The sequence below is a fragment of the Chlamydotis macqueenii genome, chromosome 5, assembly GCF_036417535.1.
Source record: "Chlamydotis macqueenii isolate bChlMac1 chromosome 5, bChlMac1.mat, whole genome shotgun sequence".
In the NCBI taxonomy this organism is placed as follows: Eukaryota; Metazoa; Chordata; class Aves; order Otidiformes; family Otididae; genus Chlamydotis; species Chlamydotis macqueenii.
The window spans coordinates 17,595,456-17,618,098 of record NC_141560.1 but is presented as its reverse complement, the minus strand read 5'-3'; the positions used below and the strand labels follow the sequence as shown (position 1 = coordinate 17,618,098).

The 22,643-nt window shown below is 43.0% G+C and overlaps 1 protein-coding gene across 7 annotated transcripts in view; it reads right to left on the bottom strand.

Moving 5' to 3' along the window:
* Window positions 1–22,643, bottom strand: part of ITPK1 (inositol-tetrakisphosphate 1-kinase) — a 154,046-nt gene that overhangs the window by 108,966 nt on the left and 22,437 nt on the right. For 6 of the 7 annotated variants that reach the window (XM_086749208.1, XM_086749209.1, XM_086749210.1 and 3 more), the window contains one exon: window positions 10,215–10,239. The exons of the other annotated variant lie outside the window; for it this stretch is intronic. In XM_086749208.1, coding sequence (XP_086605334.1) covers window positions 10,215–10,239 — 25 coding nt within the window. The remainder of the gene's footprint in view (window positions 1–10,214; window positions 10,240–22,643) is intronic. 7 annotated transcript variants of the gene reach the window in all.

Here is a 22,643-nt window from a genome sequence, read left to right as displayed (position 1 = left end):
AAAGAGCTTTGCAAAAGGAGGGACTATTTGCACCATTTGCTAAGGGACTGCTTAGGGCAGATCGTGCCCTTAGGTATCCAATGACTATTTCAATCCATTTATTAACCATGGTTGGCCCACCCTTGCTCTTGGCCTAGCTGGCGGGGAACCACACTAATCTCATCTAGGAAGTTGCAGCAGCAGTCTCCCTTTGGCAAGTCATATGAGGGAAGAGTAATTTAAAAAAAACAGCCCCCCAAAAAACAAACAAACAAAAAACCCCCATACTATAGCTCTCAAATTTTCCATAAATGTGTCCTTATGTTAAAGAAACACATATTTTGGACGACCCATTTCTATCTCACTTTGGAGAAACAATGCTTGTAATCTAAATTTCTCCTGTCTCTCTCCTTTCTTCCTCAGACTGAAATCCTACATTCAACAATTCCCACCCAAAACTATTAATGCACTGCTTTTGGTACCAGTGCAAAAATCACCTTTACCAGTAAATATTCTCAAAAACTTGAAAAGACAGTGATTAAAAACAAACTGTCAAAAAGTCCAGAAGTGTTTTCCATCAATATGCTATGTCAATATGAGAGATACTGCAGAATAACAACTAAAGGCACAGAAAGCATCTACATCATGTGCAGAAACTCTTTCTGTCTGATCTGCCTACCTTTAGACATACAGTAAAAACAGAGCTACACTGTTGCCAAAGAAAAGAAAAACCAGAAGTATTGCTTTCACCTGAAATACAGAGTTAAACTGAATAAAAAAGATTTCTTCTAGCAAAAAACGTAATTCTTAAAACATGAGAGGGAGGGGGAAAAAAAAAGGGGGATAGGGGAGAAGTTCAGCTGTTCTGATTAAGTTGAAGCCACTCTGTTTTCTTCAGCTATAATTCCATGAAGGGAAGTCGGTTCAGGAAAACATTTCCAGGTTTTGCTGTGTTGGAACGTGCCCTGTTTTATATAGGGGCAGCTGAAGTACATGTGCTAAGAGTTTCTCTAACTTAAGGCTAAAGACCAAACACAGGAAAACTTAAGAAACTTCAGGGTGTAATGTCTTTAAGCACCAGGTTTTATTAGAACTCCATTCAATCTTGTGACATGAATACGTTTATCTCCTTTAATTGTGAAGTGCCAGAAGAGCAAACAAGCGTGCAATGATCTCCAGATACAATTATCTCAGGTCACAGCTTAGATCAAAGGAGTAAGTAACTTTTGCAGAAGCTGGAGAAAGGAAGAGTCAACAACATACACTAAAGAGACTTCCCCAAACTCCACTGATCTTCTGCAGAGTCCTCTAGAAGTTCAGACCTACCATTACTCTCACCGAGGAAGGCAGGCATACAAATAGTTTCCTATGCTATTCTGATGGTATTCTCTCTATAAAGCTTTGGTTCGAAGCAAGCAAGTCTCAGCTATGGTGGATACCAGAGTAGTCATGGCTCCCAAAGGAACACTGGTGGCCCTGTCGAACAAAACCCCAGGACTGAAGACAAGATTACAACTGCTGGCACAGGAATGAACTTGCAGCTCTGCCTGACCAGAGAATTGCATGATTGCACTCCCAAAACAGACAAAGGATGGGGCATTCTGCTGGGAGAGGACACCTCAGTACTAGGGTCAGAGGTACAGTCACCCTTGCGAAGGTATCATACTAAACCCCCATTCTTCCTACTTCAAGAAAAAACTTCAGAAAAGGTCAAAAGAGCTATGTACGTATTTGTACTTCAACACAGACTTTGCAGCTTCAGCAACTGCAAATGAGACAGGTTGGTTTTACAACCAGGCATCTCCTGAGTCACATGTCTCCAAACACACTCCACTTGCCCTGTTCTGATACCGAATCACAACACCTGCACCCAGTGAGACAGATAATCCTATAGTTTAATGCAATCCAAAATTAAAGCCTGGTCTTTGTTGGCCCACAGACACCACTGCAATAATCATGATTAACAAAAGCAATGACTTATTGTCATTTTGTGCAAAGACTGGGACTGTATGCTGCAAAATATTCATAGTCAAAAGGAGGCAAATAGTGAGTTTTATCCCCCAGCACTTCTGTCAGGGTCTTATTTTTATCCATATTGTTTCTTGAGGAGATATTTATGAAGCTTTGCAGTTCACAGGGGCGTCTGGGAAGACACATGCTGATGACTGAAAGAATATTATACACAGCACTCTTCAGAAATTACCAGCCCCCATTAGTTGTCCCATTTTCCCTCACACACTCAACTTACTCTACGTGTCCTCCACTCAGGTATCTCAAAGCAACTTAAATGGCATTCCACTACATGGAATACTACCTTTATCAGGAAACGGAGGCAGCATTTGTAAGGGAGTTGCCCAAAGTGCTTGCAGTAAGTGACAAAGCAGGGCAACTCCCCACCGCAATCCCAGTCCCATTATAGTCACAAAAATCTTTGGCAGAGGTCCCACAGGGACTGGACTTCCACCCAGGACATCCCAGCTCCCAGCCTTTAGCACTGTTAGGCATCACTGCCTCATCACTACATATCAAAGAGTCAGGAGAAGACAAAGGGGCTGGGCAGAGCTGGCTCCATGGGCCAAAGCAGTACAAGCTCAAACCCGACAGTCATTCACTACGCATTAGTTACAGATTTCTAAATCTTAGCAATGTTTTCACTCCCACAGGTGACTTCTGCAAGTGACTGCAAAGCCCACACCTCTCCTAGGCCAATGGGATTCACAGTCAAACGGAAGCATTCAAACCAGTCAGTAAGAGACTCTCTGAGACACAAAATTTGTTTGTGGTTCACTCATTCACTCACCAAAAGTGAAAATAAATCAGCTCTAAATGCATTTTGATTTGTTTGCCTTATGCTGTCTAATTTTTACGAACAAGTGTTTATTTAATTTGCTTAATCATAGAATAGTTTTGGATGGAAGGGACCTTCAAAGGTCATCTAGTCCAACCCCCCCTGCAAGAAGCAGGGACATCTCCAACCAGATCAGGTTGCTCAGAGCCCCATCCAGCCTGGCCTTGAATGTTTCCAGGGACGGGGCATCAACCACCTCTCTGGGCAACCTGGTCCAGTGTTTCACCACCCTCATTGTACAAAATTTTTTCCTGATGTCTAATCTGAATCTACCTCCTCCTATTTTAAAACCATTACCCCTTGTCCTATCACAACAGGCCCTGCTGAAGAGTTTCTCTCCATCTTTCTTATAGGCCCCCTTTTGGTATTGGAAGGCTGCTGTAAGGTCTCCATGGAGCCTTCTCTTCTTCAGGCTGAACAGCCCCAACTCTCTCAGCCTGTCCTCATAGGAGAGGTGCTCCAGCTTTCCAGTCATCTTCACGGCCCTCCTCTGGACCCTCTCCAACTGGCCCACGTCCTTCTTATGCTGGGGGCTCCAGAGCTGGATGCAGTACTCCAGGTGGGGTCTCACGAGAGTAGAGGGGCAGAATCACCTCCCTCGACCTCCTGGCCACACTTTGTTTGATCTAGCCCAGTATGCAGTTGGCTTTCTGGGGGAAATGTTCTGTAGTTTTCCCTTCCTGCCCTGCACCAACAGATGTGTATTTAATTCTTCTTCCCCACTGGAGCAGAAAGGGCCACGCTGTACCTAACTGACCAGTCCACTGATGCAATACATAGTGGCATGCCAAAACCACCTTTCCCTGCACTGGAACCTGTGCTTCACTCCTGCTGGGCAATGCTGCTTCTTCGGTACCAAGGTCTCACATTGAGGGATCTCCCCTGCTGAGAAGGGCCAGAGAGAGAATTCCACCTGAGATTTGTTCTCCACAGTCCTGCTATTTCTGGGTTTGAAGTTGAGATTGTCACAGGTTTTTGGAAGACATCACTTTGTGTGCTTAGCACACTCTGTGTAGCACTGATGCTAAGAAGTGTCAGGATCTTTTCAAGATTTTAACCAGCAGCCCCTCATCTTCAAGCATGTGGAAAGTACCTAACACAACGTAGACTGGGGAGGGCTGGAGGGCTTCTGTAGCACCATTTCCAAAAATGCATTGAAGGAAAAGCAGATTGCCATTCTCAGAAGAACATGCACTTTACTGAGGGCCTGGCATGCATGTAAAAATAAACTTTCCTCTCCCTGTCCTAGAGAGCCAACTTGCCAACATCCCAACCACCTTGCTTGCTTTGGAAGCTTTCCAGTCACATCTTTCTATATATGCTATCAGATATATATTTTATAAGCTCTTTTTCTCAGTCAGAACACTGCTGTTCTAAGCTTATTTCATTAATACTTCATGCGAAAATAAATCTCTCTGCAGTTCAAGAAAACAACAGTTCCGTGGCAACAGTGGGAACTGTTGTCATTAGTATTTTACTCTGATTTAAGAGTTAAAAGAGGAGAGGAGGAGACACACACACCCCCTCAATTCGCCTTTATAGGCTTCAGTGAAAACCATGGCTACAAAGTAAAAGATTTGAAATATCTCAATTCCCAGAGAATTCTTGGGGGGGAGAAGAAAAAAAATAAAACAGCAGCCAAGACCACTGCAACTACTACAATCAGCTGTTCCACATCAGAAAACATGTTGTCCACCATATCCCACTGCCATTAAAAAATGTGCAGCCTGAAACAATGACTAATCCCATTTTTATAGTTGACTGACTAGAACATCTTTCGAAGATAAAAGAGAGCATTAGTTTTCATTCGAATCAAAAATATCCACTGAAAATAGGAAATGTTCACTATTTTAAAACAAAAAAAAATGCGAGTGAGAGCTCTAGGAAAGCTTGGGCGTGGGAGTGCTTGAAATGGCTTTGAAGTTGCGAGAAATACGAAGGCTCCAAACTTCGTCACACAAAGACTGAACTGGCAATTTGTCAGAGCCAAAGAGCTGCAGCTAATTATTCTGGATTTGCATAGCTTGTGAAACAAAAATAAATGCATGTCTCCATCAGAGGTACTTGTGATGACTTCCACTTCACTGCACATGTTTTCAATCTTACATTCTTCAAACTAAGCCAAACAGATTTTTCCTGAAAAACAAGGTAGATAGAGATGTTCTGTCTCTCCCTTGCCAGCATAAAACGTCATAAGAAACTGGATGCTGTACTGGCTAAAAATCCACCAACAACTTTCAGTTCTAAATTTGGCCCTACACTAATCTGGGAGACAGAAGGGTGAAAGCGAACAAAACCAAGCTTTTCTTTAAAAAGATCAGAAACAACTTTACCTTTTAGAAACTACCCCAGACCCTTCTTTGCTAGATTCTATTATATAAAATAGATTTTTTAAAAAATATGAAATGCCTCATCAGGTAGCTGTTCCCTTGAAACAGTGATGAAATAATTTACTAAGAAATGTTTCAATTTAAGCACTTACTAGCAAGTCACCCCAATGCCAGTGCAAGAGCTGCTCTGCCTCAGCCTCGTCAGCTACTGCCTGCCCAGGAACTGCCTACAGGTCATGGCAGATGGGCTTTGATCACGTTTGTCACCTGTTCAGAGCATCTCCATTCCCTCCTGCGGTCACCAGCTCAAGCCACTCCAGCTGAGCAGACTGCTGCGAGGCATGGGAAGAGCTGGCAAGAAAGGGGAGGTAACTGCCACAGGAACTGCAAGAGCATTACATTCAGAATGCTTTAAATACAGCCTTAAGATTAAATGCAGCTGAACTGGTGCTGCCTTTCACTGGAACAAAGCCAGCAACACCAGGTCTGCTCACCATCTTCAATTGCTCTTCCCTTCGTGCCCCACAGAACAGCACAGGTAAGCCCCAATGCTGGGCAGCACACGGTCCCACACCCCTGCCGAGACAGCTGCAGCTGGAACTCCTGCCACGCACACTTGCCAACACAGCTCCAACGGCACTGGTACAGCAACAGCTTCCCTAACGGAGCCTGGACACATCCTTCAGTCCTCGCTCCAGCAAAACTGAACAGGAGAGCTTCTTTACCTCATGGGATACAAAGAGGTAAGCACCCTAATGCCAAAAGCACCCTAATACTGAGGTGATACCTACCTAAAAAAATTAAGCAAATGACCTGCCATAAGGTAGGAGATACAGCACAGTATTCTGTTAAGAGCCTGCACTTAAAAGCCAGGAAGACTTTTTTTTTTTCCTCGCAATATAACACTGATTGTAGCTGACCCACTGACTTGGATTTAAGCTACAGAAAGCAAATCTAGATCCAAAACACTGCCAGATCTTAAAGATGCTGCTACTCGGAGTTCTGCCACTGCCCACAGGAAAAACAGAAATGAACTAATCCATTCATGCTTCCAAATGTTTCGGTGCAGGCTTAGATTCATACTGTCTTTGGAAAGCTCATAACCTTCAAAGCTTTTTATTTAATTCATCTACTGTACTATCTTTTAAGCCAGATAGCTTGATGGATGTTACTCAGTTGTATTACATAATATCACACATTTCAGCTCCTGTGCATTGAGTTCACAGTGAATTCTCGTAATGTTAGAATTCAAACAGTATTTCTAAAAAAGAAAACCAGTTACTTATCACTACACAAGTTGAGAGGTTCTTTGTTTTCAATGTGATGCTTGAATAATGCTGTACTGCTGGATAAAGGAACATGCCTGCTTAGCATCCCACTGCCAGTCCTATTCTTTCATTATTTCTCTTTGGAGGATGCACATGTTTCCCCACTCAATAAAAAAAGAGAGCTGGAATCACTCTTTCAGCTGGAACAAGACAAAATATAGAACTTGCACAAGTCACAGAATGCTAATTGCAGCAGCAGCTCACTGACAATCTGTACAGTGCAATTAGCCTTAAGAAAGCAAAATGAGAGGATTTAATTGGTCTAGGTAAAGAATAGAAGACCATCCTAATTCCTCGCTGCAGGAAGGAACCAGAAGTCACACAGGTGCTTATTTGAAGACTTTGAAGACTTTCCTTCAGTAGGAGGAAATTCTCTCCTGCTCTTGTGAGGCATCTTTGGAAAAGAATCATCTGATGTCTGTTCACAGAAGTCAGCACATACTAATTCATCATGCTTTGCTATCTGAAAGCTAGTAACTGAACCTTACCTTCTGACTCACTACTTATTGCTGAAAAGCACATCTACATTCAGAAAATTTTTGCATTTACATAAAGAAGAAAATAGATAAACAGTCCGTGTATTTTTTTGAGTTACTTGTCTATTGTCAGGTGTAAGAGATGGTTTCTCCTGAACACGATAGGTTCTTTAAAGGAGGACAAGGAGAGAAAAAAAAAATACTACTGCTTAACATGGGAAAACAATATTCTCTCTGTCAAATAAACTTTGTCCAGCAGATCAACACCGAGACACCCTCCATCTAGTAGGCAGGGTTAGTGGGACGGATCACACAAGGTGACCCAAGCAAAGCCTTCTAGTAATGCTGGATAGAGAAAGAGCCTATTTCTGATACATCCCTCACTGGCTACAACTACGTGCATCAGGATACATGAAGCAACACATAAGTGATAGGCAAGGGGTGATCACACACAGCCATCCATCCTGCTCCAGCAGAGCAGCAGGCACCAGTGTCTGCCGTATGCCTTTGGGGCACAAATTCCCCATATAGGTTACGTTAGTCTGACATCTCAACTATGCTGTGAAATCTGAGACCACAAAGTACTTTTACACAAAGTCCTGTCTAGTTCTGTCCAAATGTTTCTCAAAATGCTCTTCCAATAAAGAAACCCTTTCCCATCGTTTTGTGTCTACGTGATTACTAGCCACTAAGCTACACAAGCATCAGAAGGCTAAGAGGTAACCAGTGGAAGGACAGCAACTTTAATCCACAAGGTAAAATGGAATTTGCCCTCTGCTCAGCTAATCGGTGCATCATTGAATTCATCTCATACGAGCACCTTGCTGCTTAAATGTACAGCACAGGCGCAAGGCGCATATAACAAACGCAGACATTGGACTGTAAAACACTGGGGTATTATTAAAATAATAGTGTCCCCTAGGCAGTGACACAAACGTAGGCTAGCTTTCTGCCTGTGCTGCTTGTGAAGCTGTGCTTCACAAATGCCGATTTGCATTTATAAATCTGGAGATGCTATTATCACAACTGATGAAAGAAGCTGGTCTTTAGCTCTGAGCAACAGGAGGTACAAGAAGGGAAGATGATGCTGTAGTGGTGAAAGGTTAAACATAGCCAGTAAAGTATATGCCCTTTTTCCTTATAACACCATGCAGTTCTCAGACAACCACACATACCTGAAAGACATACTCTCCAGTTTAACCAGCAACGAGAATTTTTAGAAATTTTTTTTTTCTGATAGTGGATTCTCTAAAATAACATGGCCTGATTTTTCAATTTCTTTTTTTTTTTTTCTTAAAGTTCCCTGCTAGTGTTCAGAAGCACCTTTCACACGTACACAAGAGTAGCTACCAATGTAGCCACAACTACCAGTGGCCAACACCCCATTTTCCTCCTCTCTCCTCTGTATGCTCTATTGCAGTAGTTTCATCTCTGACACTGAGAGAAAACAAGTGTGAGGTGAGGAACACACAGACCACCTTAGAGTGTGAAAAGAGCACTAGGTAATCATCAGCAAGAGTGAAACCTATGACATACAGCTTTTCTAAATACACTAAATAAGCCAGAAGGAAAAAGCATGCTTCCCCTTTGATCTTTTAGGGCTATAGTGCTCTATGCTACAGCTGTCACCGTACCACAATTCCTTTCCCAAGTTGCCATCATCCTTTAAGTAACATTTTGTGTGAAATATGACGATTCAGACACGGGAAAGAACAAACGTATCCAACACCTGAACTTATCTGTAGATGGGCTACAACACGAAGGCACTTTAGTATAATTTCTCTGCTCACTGAGTTACACGAACATTCCTTCTGCTATAGGCCAGCTCCTATCCATGTGTTTTGGGTTTGTGTAAGGGGGGGAGGGAGCTACAGTGGCAGCTTCTGCAAGAAGCTGGTAGAAGTCTCCCCTTTGTCTGGTGGACTCGGCCAGGTCTAGGATGGACCCACCGCTGGCCAGGGCTGAGCCAGCTGGTTACAGTGACAACGGCTCTGGGATAACGTATTTCAGAATAGGAAAATTTTTAAAAACTGAAGAAGCAGAAGCAAGGGCAGAGAGAGGGAGGCGTGAGCTTTGTGGGTGTTGTGGCCCTCACCCTCTGGCCTCCCACTGGGTGGCTGTCTGGGCCCAACTCAGCCCAGCCCAGCCGCAAGAAGTGGAGAGGAGATGTGAAAAGAACCTGAGAGGTGTCTGCCTGCCAGTTGTGAACAATTTCTTGTGAGAGGAAGGGCTGCAGATGCAAAGGTCAGTGAAGAAGGAGGGGGAGGAGTAAAGTTGCTCCTGATGAGATTCCCCTGCAGCCCGTGGTGCAGCCCATGGTGAGGCAGGCTGTCCCCCTGCAGCCCATGGAGGTCCATGGAGGAGCAGAGATCCACCTGCAGCCTGTGGAAGACCCCACACTGGGGAAGGCGGATGCCTGAAGGAGGCTGTGGCCCGTGGAGGGCCTGTGCTGGGGCAGCCAGTTTCTGAGAGACTGCACCCTGTGAAGAAATGACCCACGCTGGAGCAGTTTGTGAAGGACTGTGGCCCGTGGGAGGGACACCATGCTGGAGCAGGGGAGGAATGTGAGGAGTTCTTCCCCTGAGGAGGAAGGAGTGGCAGAAAATAACGTGTGATGAACTGACCATAACCCCCATTCCCTATTCCCACCCTGTGCCGCTCAGAGGCAGGGAAGGAGGTAGAGGTAATTTGAATGAAGTTAAGCACAGGAAGAGGAGCGGTGTGGGGGGTAAATTGTTTTTGTTCTCTCTCATTGTCCTGCTTTGGTTTTATTAATAATAAATTGCAATAGTTTTCCCCAAGTTGAGTCTCTTTTGCCCATAACGGTAACTTGAATGATCTCTTCCTGTCCTTATCTCAAACCTTGAGCTTTTTGTTACATTATTTCTCCTCCATTCCCTGAGAGGGTGAGGAGAGCGAGAGAGAAACTGTGTAGCTTGGTCCTGAACAGGGCTAAACTACAACACAGTGAATGCAATAAACACAGAGTAACATTGCCTAATCAACTATCAGATCTTATTAATTAACAGACACAAGAAAAGCCTAGACAAGACCAGATGGGCTCAACACATGCTTCACAAAAGGGGATCCTCTTTTTCCCAAAACAGTAAGCATAGCAGAGAACTGAATAGAAAAGAAAGAAAAATAACTGAGCCCAGGTCATGTTGACATCTAAATGACAGCATTTAAAATCAGTACATCTTCTTTAGAAGAAAATAGACAGGGAAAAAAATCAAATATAGTTTTTACTTACCTGTACTACTTCTACTCCTCTTTTCCTGGAAAATAAAAGAAAAGAATAAGGAATGGTTAGTGTTGGAAACATGGGGAAAATGTAAAAACAAACACTAATGGATTGCATTCATACTAGAATGCAATCAAGAATCTGCACTAATTAACCTGATTCAAATTCAGGAAAGCACTTGCTCAATTCCGTTCCCTGCCTAGGAAACACTTCAGCAGCTTCTGAATCATGGCCTCAGAAGTGACCCAAGATGCATGCATACTACACAGCTGCACCGCTGGGACTGATACAGCTGCCAGGTGAGCAGTAGGAAGTGGGTGATGTTAGGGAGGGAGCATCTCCATTTTAGTCAGTTCTGCTTTGCTCTTCATTTCTCATCTGCCCTCAGAGTATGTGAATTGCACCGCAGCACGCTCCACATGCTTGACAGATCTTTGATTTTGATCATGAAGATACATGTATAAACTTCAGGGAGAATGAACACAGCACCTTGCAGCACTTATCCTCTTATTCACAGCCTTGTTCTACCCCCATCATGTTGGTACACAGAACACTTCCCAGAGCCACATACAGCGGCTTGCATCAGTTGTTCTGTGCTTGAAACCCTTACCAAGAAAATGTCAAGCTGTCCCATGGCTTGTCTTCATCACAAGCAGATACTCAAGCTGGCTCCACAGACTAGCGCTGCAGAGCAGGGAAGGGGACAAAGGAAGGGTACAGGCACATGCCAGTTCCAGGACAGAGAGACTGCCCTGCAGCTGGAGCACCCTGCCCAGATGCATCATCCCGCTGGAACTCCATCACAGATACATCACCATAGATGATGCTCAAGAGAAATGATCCATTCTGGAAGCAGTATCTCAAAACCACAATTATTTAAAACTCTAGCTGGTGACTGGTACTGCACTATGTCAGATGGATCTAACTGTGCTGGCCTCAGCAGAGGCAACAACCCCTATATCGTGTAGCTGTGCCTACAGAAAAGCTAATAAATTACACAAGCAGCCATGCAAGCAAAGACATACAGATTTAATCCCATAAAGTGAGTGTGGTCCATTATCCCAGTGCAAGCAAGCATCAAGCTACAGGCTGGGATGGGTCTCTGTGCGCATCAGCCCTCAGTGCTGTCGTTTCCTGCAGGCGGAGAGGGCCACACACTCTGGCAGGTGATCGGGGAGACACAGTGTACTGTCACAGCCTGTTCTAGAGGGCGGGCAGTCTGGATGGGGGGACACCAGAGAGTGCAGTGCCCATGGTTTAGACACATCCTTGGACTTCAGTTCAAAGATTTACAGCCAGCCTGGCTCCTGCAGGAGCAGAGTTAAAGTACTTGAGGTTTGTCAGAAAGGCCCAAGTCTCTGAACGCCGCTTTGGCCATACAGGGAATAGTTCTAGTGATCCTGAAACACCAAGGATAAGAGACTGGCCTACTAATTACACACCAAAATGTTGAGATCTGCAATTGGTAGAGCCAATTTAGGCAGACTTGTAGAGACGGTCATCTACACTGCTGGTATGAGAACAGAGATTCAGGTACATGCAGCCAGACAATGCTGTCATTGCATTTGACAAGTTATCGAGCAAAACAAACCATTTCTTGAGTGCAGAACTGATTCCCTGGCACAAAGCCCAGCCATCCCTTCTCTACGCCACCCTCCCAATATATGAAGGCTATTCAAATATGTCACAACCTCTTTCTCACTTTGAAGACATAGGAAATGCAACTTAAAAATCAAAAGCCTCAGAAAGCAGAGGACAGGAATCTCTCTTCCTCGTTCCCACTAACCTCATATGCAAAAATCAAAGACCCTTTTTGGGGAGGTCATGGAGCAGGACTGCCTAGCTCTGTTCTCAGTGCTTTTCTATGTAAGAGCGTCTGTGTTGTCCACAGTTGCAACTGCTGCACACTGCTGAATACATAATGGCTCCTCCAGTTTTCCACCCCATACAGTAAGCCTTTCTTTTGGGAGGCCATTACAAAGATGCCCAAAGGCACAAGCAATCAATCAGCATCTATGACACAAACTGCTCCCTTCTTCCACTTCAGCAGTCTGGAGTTTCTCTGGCCTAGAAGCAGCATGAACCGTCCAGCCACAACAGAAAGCTTGTCGTTGCTCAGTAAGGAAATCAAAAAGAAAATTAAACCAGGCACCTCTTGCAGAGAATTTCAAAGCCCTCTCACAGATAACAGTAGCCTGTAAGTGGTGGGTGATTAATAAACTGCCATTACAGTGTGGGAAGCATTGCTGCAGACAGACCATCACCTGAGGCTGCCTAGATGTGTTCCAACTGTATTTTGAGAAGAAAATATAAATCTCATAGAGAAAAAGTTAATAGTCGAATTGTTGAAACCATTATTTTCACACAGCTAGGCAAGATAAATAAGAAATATTAGGTAGGGAATGTTTTTTTTGTAAATTAGGGCAGCAGCCTGATCAGACGCATTCCAAGTATTGTAAGCTAAAACTTAAAATAACTGAACTAGCTACATTTTTGCTGTGTTTGCCCTGGAGTAAACAGAACAACTCAAAATTGCCATTGAACTACACCAGGCTTCAGACAGGACTGCTCCAGAGCCCGTGGAAGAACAGAGGCTGATGGCAAAGGCCGCATTTCTTGCCATGCCTGCATACACACTGAATAAGCTTTGTTCTGCTCTGAAGAAGAAAAATACTTGCAAGCTGGCTGCCAAACCAACTTCAGAAAGAGTCTGTCCAAAGGTTTTCTATAATCCCCCCAAAATGGACTTTGCAAATTTACTGGGACTTACTGAAACCAATTGTACTGCCCCAGCGGAAGGGAAGAAGCCAGATGAGCACACAAGCAGGGAGAGAAGGGGTGCCTGCTGTTGGGCATGATGTCACAGATGCTTAAAAAGCCAGGGGAAGGAGGAAGCGATTACCAAGGCTGGCTTGTAGCACCGGGTCTTCCCCTTTTTCACAAGGAGGGGAGAGTCCCCTTTGGTTACCTGAAACATGACAACTTTTTATACTTAAGCCCAGGGGACCAGAAGCGTGCATATTTTGAGGATTAGTTAATTTGAGAAAAATTATCTACCAAAATAGATTTTTTTTTAAAAAAAAAAAAGTTATTTTAAAAACAAAAGGTATCCAAACAACCAGGATGTCAAGCAACCATGCACCTCAGTTTTGGCATTAGCTGATTCTCTGCCTCGAAGATTCCCTAAGCTGTGACCCCAAGTTTTTCAGCCAGGCAAGTCACAGCAGCAGGCTCAGGGCAGCAAGACATCCCTCGCACAACCAAGCATGCAATGCCATCTGCTCACGCTAACTGCCTCACCTCACGTGTGAAAGGCTATGGGACAGGCATGGAGAGAAAGCTTATGCTACACGCAAGAAGCTCCAAGACCCTCAAAAAATAAGCAGAGCGAATGACACAAGGTGTGGGCCACAAGCAATTCCCCAGTGAGGAGCTGTCTGTGCAGGACACTCGATGGAGATAAGATGGTTTAAGATTTAACTGCTCTGGGAGCCTGACAGAGCCATGGACCAGCTACCACTTCTTCCTACAGCGCTTAAAAAGCTAGTAAGAAAAAGACAAGCTTCTTTTGGGCTGCTGCTTTAGCAGAGGACAGGCCTTCTGTTAGCTACGCTGAGACATGCACCGTAGATGCACTTAACATACATGAGATACTACAGCAAACTCCTCTCCCAACTCAAACCACAGATGCTTGAGTGGGTACAGGACTGCGGCTCGGACACAAGCAGCGAACTGCAAATTCTGCAGACAAGCCAGACAGTTAAGAAAAATTAAGTAAGGGATACAAGAACCTGTCCAGGCTAGCCAGAATGCTTCCAGACGTACCAAAGCCTATGTCAAAGGTGCTGTCTGCCAGGGGATGCTATTTCACTTAGAGTACTGACCCAGGGACTAGAAAATAAGAGAGGATCTTGGTAGAGCAGCAATAGTATCACTCTGGCGGCACTGCAACGCTTCCACATGCCACAAATTCCCACCACAACACACACAAATATTCACCAGCATCTCACAGTAAAGATCCAGCTAGAAACCACTAACCCCTTATCCTGCAAGAGCAACGACAAAGTGAAGTATCCAACATCAGGACTTCAGAGGTTCAAGCAGCAGGGGGGAAACAGCCATGAAAGAAAGAAACCAGATACTGTAAGCAGTAACTACAGAAAATAAACTGCCTTCAGTTACTAAATATTAAGACGAAGTTTCAGTAATGGTTTAATGAAACGTTACAGGGCCACTAATTTCAGCATTAAAGAACAGGTATTGCAGAAATAAAATCAGTATATCCCAAGTTATAAAAGCAATAAAGTCAGTAAATACAAACTCAAAAGGATCTGTTCTCTTTTTAAACTAGGCATTTAAGATGGATCAGTGCTGCTGAGCTCTGCCAGACTCTTTTCTTGGAGCTAGTGACCCCAGGTTCTGGGAGCCCACACTCGCTGCTTTCCCAGCAGCGACACAAAACCTTTAACCACAGTCTTTTGAGAAAAAAAAAAAAAGAAGAGCTGTCAGTGGCAAGAAGGAATGATTAACAGCTGCACAGAAAAATTATTAAAGGCAATAAGTTATTTGTTCTACCAGACATTCAAAAGCATATTTAGTACCTGATGACAACTATAAGCGATTGGGCAGGGTTCAGCCTTCAGCTGTAGGCTTACGCCACCAGACATTATCAGATCCAGTTCCCAGCTATGGCAGGCAGCCACACTATGTGATCTCCTTATAAACTTATTAAAAACCATCTTCAAACCAAGCTGTTTTGGCACTGTATCTTCCATTACAAGACATTAATTTCCCAAAGGTCAGAGTCCTTCAAATTTGCAGGCTAAATTGTTCCAGCATCATTCTTTGACTCCAATAAACTGCTTGCTTCCTTAAGGACTGCAAAGAGCACGCATGTCTTCTCCGCTCCTAGCTCCCTTTGTCTCCCCATGACCCTGGTCACCCCAGCGTTAATATGACCTGCAAAAAGCAAACACGTGACCCATCCCTTTTCAAAAGTCTTTCCAAGGTCACAAGGCCACCGGTGATGACTGAAAAAGACCTGAGAAGAGGTAGTAGAATCATGAAGCAGAAGACAGTATCCATTCCAAGGACAGATACAGTATTTATCTTTTATACGTATATTAAAAACTCTTACTACAGAAGCTATTAGAGACTTCTAGAAAGATATGAACATATTTACATTTTAGAAACAAAATGAACAATAACCTCACACTAATAGGTTCATAATCTGAAGGATGCTTAATATTGAATACTTGCTCTCCAGTGCCATGATATGTTCAATTAGCTGTCACACTCAGGCAGAAGTTTTCTGCACAAGTTAGTGAAACTTCTTGGTACTACAGCCATAAAACAGTTAAACATTTTATTCTCTGAAATCAAGCTTCTAAAAATCCATGTTTTATATTATTCTTAGCAACTCTCCTCACATATTAATTTAAGCCAGCAGTTACAAATTATTAGTGTCGTATTCTCTTGAATCACAAAATAGGTCACTACTCAGCAAAAAAAGATTCTAAACCCTTCCATTTTCCATTGCCAGTGGAGCCCTAGAAATCAGGTATACAGATTTTCTTCTTCATCAAGGGAATCTTCACGCAACTTGGGCAAGAAGGGCAATCCCCCATTCACTAAGAGGTACGTTAGTTAGCAGATTAGTATTTTGTTTACTTCTGACTTTCCATATATTGCCAAATTGGAGAAAAAATTACATCCCACTTCTTAACTTCTATTATACTGAAGTAGGAAGGCAAATACTAGTGTCTCCTCAACTCCTCCAGTACTAAATTAGAATGTAAGGCAAATTATACCATCCTGAAAGACTTGCCCTGAAAAGCTGCCTACACTGGTGATGAAAGGAGAACTCGCATTGACTCAATGGATGAAGATGTCATCAGTGTCATTTCTGGATAACGCTGCTACAACTGCTCCAGCCTGAAAGCTAATGGGAAATGGATACTCCCACTTCTCCCCTGCACCAATAGTGGATCCAAGAAGCAGTCAGTATTTTTCAGTTTCCTTTCTCATTTCAAAGAAGAGAACACCCTATGCGCCCAAAAAGCACAATGCAATGGTAAGCAACTGTGCAACATGATATTAGAAAGGGCTGCCAGAACAATGCCATTTTAAGAAAGCTAACAACAAAGTAGGATGGTCAGTCACAGTCAGCCACATGAAACAAAGAGCAGTAAACGTAAAGAAACACTCAGTGATCCTGCTGGCAGTCAACTGGAGGTATTTACTGTCAGGAAATACCCTGAAGCTCCTGTGGCTACAGCTAATAGATTTCTTATGCTGAAGCTCCTAAGAGGACTTACAGACAAGGGTACACTCAACAACAAAAGTGCTGCTACCTGAAAGTGCAGGGCTGCAAGCTCAGTTCAGGCTTGAAGTTCCTCCCCTATGAAGCATGACCACCTCGGGAATGTCACAGCAGGGAGAGCTGGCAGCACACTAATCGTGCAATGACAGACTGAAATAGCTTTACGTTTATATTGTATACCAGCTGGATTTTTATGCCCTTCGGTAAGCTTTGTCCAGCGATAAGCAGAATTCCTCATACCTTTGCACTGGTCTTTCTAACTTTATGCTCAGACAGTTCTCAAACCAAACCAGCTAACAGTCATTTCTCTTAGACTGAGATACCATCACAACTGAACTCTGTTGCAGTACCACTCCTCCAAACTCCACCTCTAATTATGCTGGCCTCTGAGCAGTATCAACTCTTGAACAGAGGTTTACCAGTAAATCCTTGAACTGCATCAGGCAAGATAATCAAGCTTCCTGCCTGTCTGCCTCTTCTCAAAGACCACATCTTTTGCAAGAGGAACTAAAAATTAACAAGTGCTGAAGCAATGCATAGAGAATTGAATCAATGTATACATCTATGCTTCTGCCTACCCACCTATAAATCGATCTAGAAACTGGAGCCTCACCTAGCTTTAAACTGCTCGGCTCAGGTACCAAGAGCTATTTTATTGTGGCAGACACACAGCTTAGTGCAGGCTCCAGTGCTCACCTGAGGATGTAGCCAGCTTCTGGGTTTTACAGCCAAACTTTACTGTTCACTCTTGAAATCCCCTGAATGGGTTTGTTTAAGGCTATCTCACTGGCACCTTCTTGTGCCGCAGTCAAAGCTAGACTGAATTGCAGGCCCATCCTGACTGGTAAAGAATAACAGGCAAGAAGGGCAGAGCAGGGATAACAAGAGAATAGATCTTCTTGTTCCAGCATAGGCAAGGCTATCAAAGTGAGTGGGGAAGAAACTTGTCCACCCCACATCTGCACTGGAAGGCCAACAAAATCAGGTTGCTCTCACAGATAAGCAACCTCTTCTAGGAGGAGAGCATCTCTCAGAAATAAAAGATTTAAGCCAGATGCAAGCAAGCCTTGGTTTGTTCTGGAGCTCCCTTTGGGCTCCCGCCTCACTGTTCATTGTGACCCAACATAAAGCTACTTACTATTCAATATGTGTTTTAATTTTTAGCTTATGTACAACAAGGCTAGTAATACCTGCATACACAGTTTATAGACAGCTTTCTCTCAGAATTGTAACAACTACCTATGTCCCCTTATTAAAACAGCTACCTCCCATGTTTTGGTTAATCAAATACATTCAATGTTTCTGGGGCTTTTATAAGGCAAGATGAGGTTTACATACAGATAGGATATATTTCTTCCCTTCATTTGAACAATACAGGATCACGACATACATTAAGATACCCAGAAAGTTGTTTCTTTAATGGTTTTAGACTTTAAGACTCATCAATCAGATTTAGGCATCAAATGATTCTTCTCTATTACTGCAGATAAGCAGTCCAAATCACAAATACTGGTTTACCAGTACTAATGGAAATGGCATATTGTTATCAGCTACCAAGCAAGGTTAAAGAAACAATACAGGCATTTGGGCTGATAATATAAATCTAGATATATTTACCCATCTATATATCTCACTATATCTATCTAGAGAGAGAGGGATCTTCAGATTAAATATACTTACACCATGCCCTACATAGAAGCCTTCCCAATACCTCCCTATTCTATTTGGACAGGGAGAATTCAGATTAAAGAAGTGCAACACATCTGGTAAACTGATCTACAACTTGCATAACTCTATTGACAGCAATTGTCTTTTTTTTTTTTTAGAAGAGGAAAGCAGAAAACAAGAGAAGAGATGACTAAAGGTGAACTGGTTTGGTTTCTCAAGCTCACATAATAATTTTGAGTGCCCGATCCATCTCAGCCGACAGTAAGCAGACTTTCTGAAAGTGCCTGGCAATTGCCCTCTGACAATCTGATCCCTTCAGGACTTCTCTTAGTTTTAGGTATCTGCCATTAGTCACTTGTAACAATCTCGGAGCTTGCACACAGCTACCTGACAAAAGCATACAGAAAAAGAAATATTAGAGCATTAAAAATAATATTTTACTAGAACCATTATAAACAATTTGTCTTAACTAGACCGTAATCCCTCTAGGCAGTGCATGTGTAAAGCATCCCACAACATCGACCCGGAGAACTAACATGGCACGCTGGGGTTCTAACAACACAAATCAACTCTGATAGCAAAAAAATTATTCAACAAAACAGTGTGTTGTCTTCAAGTCTCTAGAAGGTTTGCAGAGAGCCTGGGGGTCTCCTACCAAGTTGATGCTCAGCATATTAAGACCACTTTGAGGCATTTCTTGTAGCAGTGTAGAAGCTCTGACGAAGAAATTTTGTTGTAATTCTTGAAATCCCAAGAATGAATTAAGAATATCCAGGGGGAATCTCCTTCCTACAAACGCCCTTCTAGAAAGGGCATAGGTATGATAAGCCAACCTAAAAAGCCCTCTGCATCAGCTAGATTCTCACACACTAACTAAAGCTCACAATTGAGTTTCTTAAACAAAATTAAGTAATAAAAAGGTACTTAAAGTAGACCTGTGCACAGGCTAGAAGTTGCTGCTTCCACAGCCCTCCCTCTGCTCCCTCTCCACCAGTCTCTTCAGCATACTACAGATGCTCCACTTACTTTCATAAGTCTTATCTGGATTCCTGCCTTTTACCCAAATAAAAGCACACTGGTGGCTTGCCTTGACATTCTGAGAAGGAGCTTCAGCTCCTCTTATCTTCAACATAAGGATGCTGCATAAAGATCATCAGTCCCGAATGGCCAGTGAGACAAGGCTCTGCTGAGCCCCAGACTGGAAGTGCAGGTCTCCTGCACAGTGTAAGGGAGAACAAACACATACATCCAGTCCGCTAAAACCAAGGGATACAGAGAGAAGAGCATGTCTGCCAAGCCAGCTTTCATCTAGAAACGGCTTTTAATTCACTAACCCTGAAACCAAATGCTGTACGTCCTTTGCAGCTTTCAAAAACTTTGGCAAACAGCCTTGAATAAACCTTTGGGGAGTTTTTATAGAGGCCAGACACCCACTGAGACACACATGAGAAATGTGTAATACAGAAATTTTTTTTCACTTCTTGGATCTCTAAAAGGGACTGGGCATTTTTTTGGCAGAAATTAGAGACATATTTAAGTTCAGCAACTTGCCATGCAAAAATGAGTTTATTCATCTCCAGCCAGACTTCAAGTAAGATATATAGGCGTCTGGGGCTTTTTCCTTCATGCAAAACTTCATTGTACAAACAAGAGAAAGTTAATGCAAGAGAGTTAACATGTCTGCTCACTGAAGAAACTTGATTGCAATTTTTTTCCCCTCCATAAGGGATGGCCCTAATATTTTGGCACTGTGTAAGTCAGACACCAAGTCTCCCTCGAGTTTCATTAGCTCTGAGAGCACTTGTGATTTCTTGTCTCCTACGCTCACCAAGTGACCACTATCTGCATATGCAAGGAACAAATTTTCCTCTTCATTTATGGAACCAGTCACACTCATACATATAACTGACAACAAGAGTCCATGCTGAGAAGTTACTGTGGCCAGCCATACACACTCACAAATATCAATCCAATGTTTAATCAGGTTAAGAGGACATACATGGAAAGCATTAGCAGAAAAATTGAGAGATGCTCCTAAAATCTTTTATCCTCAAACTTTGCATCAGTTCAGGCTCACATATCTCATCCAGTCAGTTCCCCTGTTTTGTTTGCTCCCTTCGGGATCCATTTCAAGCTTCAGCCTTTAGTTTGGGGCACTTATGTATGCAGCTGTTATTTTAAAAAAGACTGGCTTGTTAAGCACCAAATATAAAGGTGGCCACATCCAGGTTTAATATCATCTGAAACTGGGTTTCACCTTTATTTTGCTATGCAGCTCCTCCCAAACACTGTATGAACCATGCCATCAGAAAACTGAAAAGCACTTAGAATCTGAAAAGTGCCATTCTGCAGCCTAGTACCCTATCTGAGAAGAAAAATATGTTCAGCACAAAATACATGGTACATATTAAAGAAAAGGGAGCTGGATTGCTTTTCTCCAGTTGAACAGATTAAGATGCCAATACCAATAATGGGAATTTCCTTCCCCTGCAATTGACTGTTCTGCTTGAGTTTACGTCAACATAGATCAAAGAAAAATCTTCCAAATCTTTATTTGGAAGCCTCATTAGAGAGGCTTGCAATAAAACGAAAGCTTGGCTTCTGAAAAAACGATGATCATACTGTTTCAAAATACTCCATTTATTGACATGTGGCCAACTTCCCTGAGAAGCAACAGGATAGAGCATTTGACAGTGCTGCTGTGAATCATCTTGGTGATCTGCACAAATCACACATGATCCTGGAAATCAAATAAAATGTCTGCAACACACAATATTTGAGTATGGTCCTCCTTACAAGAAAAAAAAAAGGATCTATTATTAGATCCTTTAAATTAATAAATTAATTTAATCCTTGAAATTAATAAATGTTTTTAATTATACAGCTTAAAGAATAATATTAATCACTGATGTGAACACTGCAGGGAGGAGAGCAAAAAAAAAACCCCACACATCTTGGGTAAAAACCTTATCAAAAGGTTCCGGTAAGAGAACAGTTTTCCATTCGTCTCATTGGATAGGGCTGCAGTTTGAGAAGCTGGAAATCCAACACATGGAACAAAATACTGCTGCCAACCTTTTAATATTAAGGCAATGTAGGTCATGAAGATTCATAGAAACGCACCAAAAGCTTTGGACAAGGATGGACACAGGACTGTTACTCATAGGATTAAAGTCAGAAACCACAAACTTGAAGCTGGAGTAGAGATTAAATAGTGAGACAAGAAGTCTCCATCACTCACAATAGTTTCTGCACCTGAAAAGGGTAAAACATTATCTCCAAGAAATCTCCACCCTAGCTGGTGAAAATTCCCTGTCCCAGTGCCCAGATCACTTCAGAGAAGCACATCTACGTGTGTGTGTGATACCAATTTATCTGTTTTGTCAGGCATTTTATCTGCTTTCATTATACTGAAGTCCTGAAGTTTGCTGTTAAAGAAAAATTAAAATTCTTCCTGTTTCTTCCAGTCCATAGACTTCTTACTCTAAGCAGTAGCGCATGTATAGGTCTGCCAGAACACCCGTTTCCTTCTTTGCTTCAGTGGATCGCTTAGTGCAGTAAGAGAAAAAAAAAAGAAACTTTTATAAATCATAAAACACAACTACTCTCTAGTTTTGACGCAAGCTGCTAGATAAAATGCACATCCCTCCATAAGGTAACAGGAATGACAAAGGCAGAAGTACTTCAACGTAAATCCTCTTTGCTTAGAAGAAATTTAGAGCATCTCCTCTCTCTGAACCAAACCATTTTTTCTGATCAGCTTCAGCCTTTCTGCAGGCAACACTTTGCCCAAAAGGTCACCTTCAGAGCTCTGCCTTGGGCCAACATGTACAGCACGTGCCTTGCAGTCTCCCACATCCCTGACCTTCCAAGGCACATCTTGCTACTAATCTCTCTCACAGACACACTGGGGTACACACATACAGGGTGCCCTAATTAATCCTGCCCTTGGTTTTGGGGGGGGGGGGGGGCGGGGGGGCGGGCGGGGGGGCGGGGATGGTGGGTTTGGGTTTTTTTTTCGCCTTTTTCCCACCTCCCCCCCCCCCGCAATAACTTATCCTAGACAGCAGCTGTTACACCCATCGTTTCCATCACTGACCACTGACCGAGCAAACATGTTTTAAGACTACAACTTTCCCAAATTTGGCCAGGGCATACAGCAGCTGATATACAACCCTCAAAATGCTATTACATTTTCTAACCAGACTCCGTTGTAGCCCAGATTCAGACCTGCTGGGAGGTCTGCTACATTGTGTAACTGGAAGAACCAGACAATTTCTTGGGCCTCCTCAGATTTTCTAGAAGCTGCCTCAACAAGCTAAACCATCCCAGAGCTCTGTTACTCATACCCTCGTTCTCCCTCTCAGAAAAAAAAGCCTAAGGCCAACAGTTCAGCTGCATCTTTTACATTTGTTTCCCTTTATGGACTTACCTGGATTCTCTGGTAC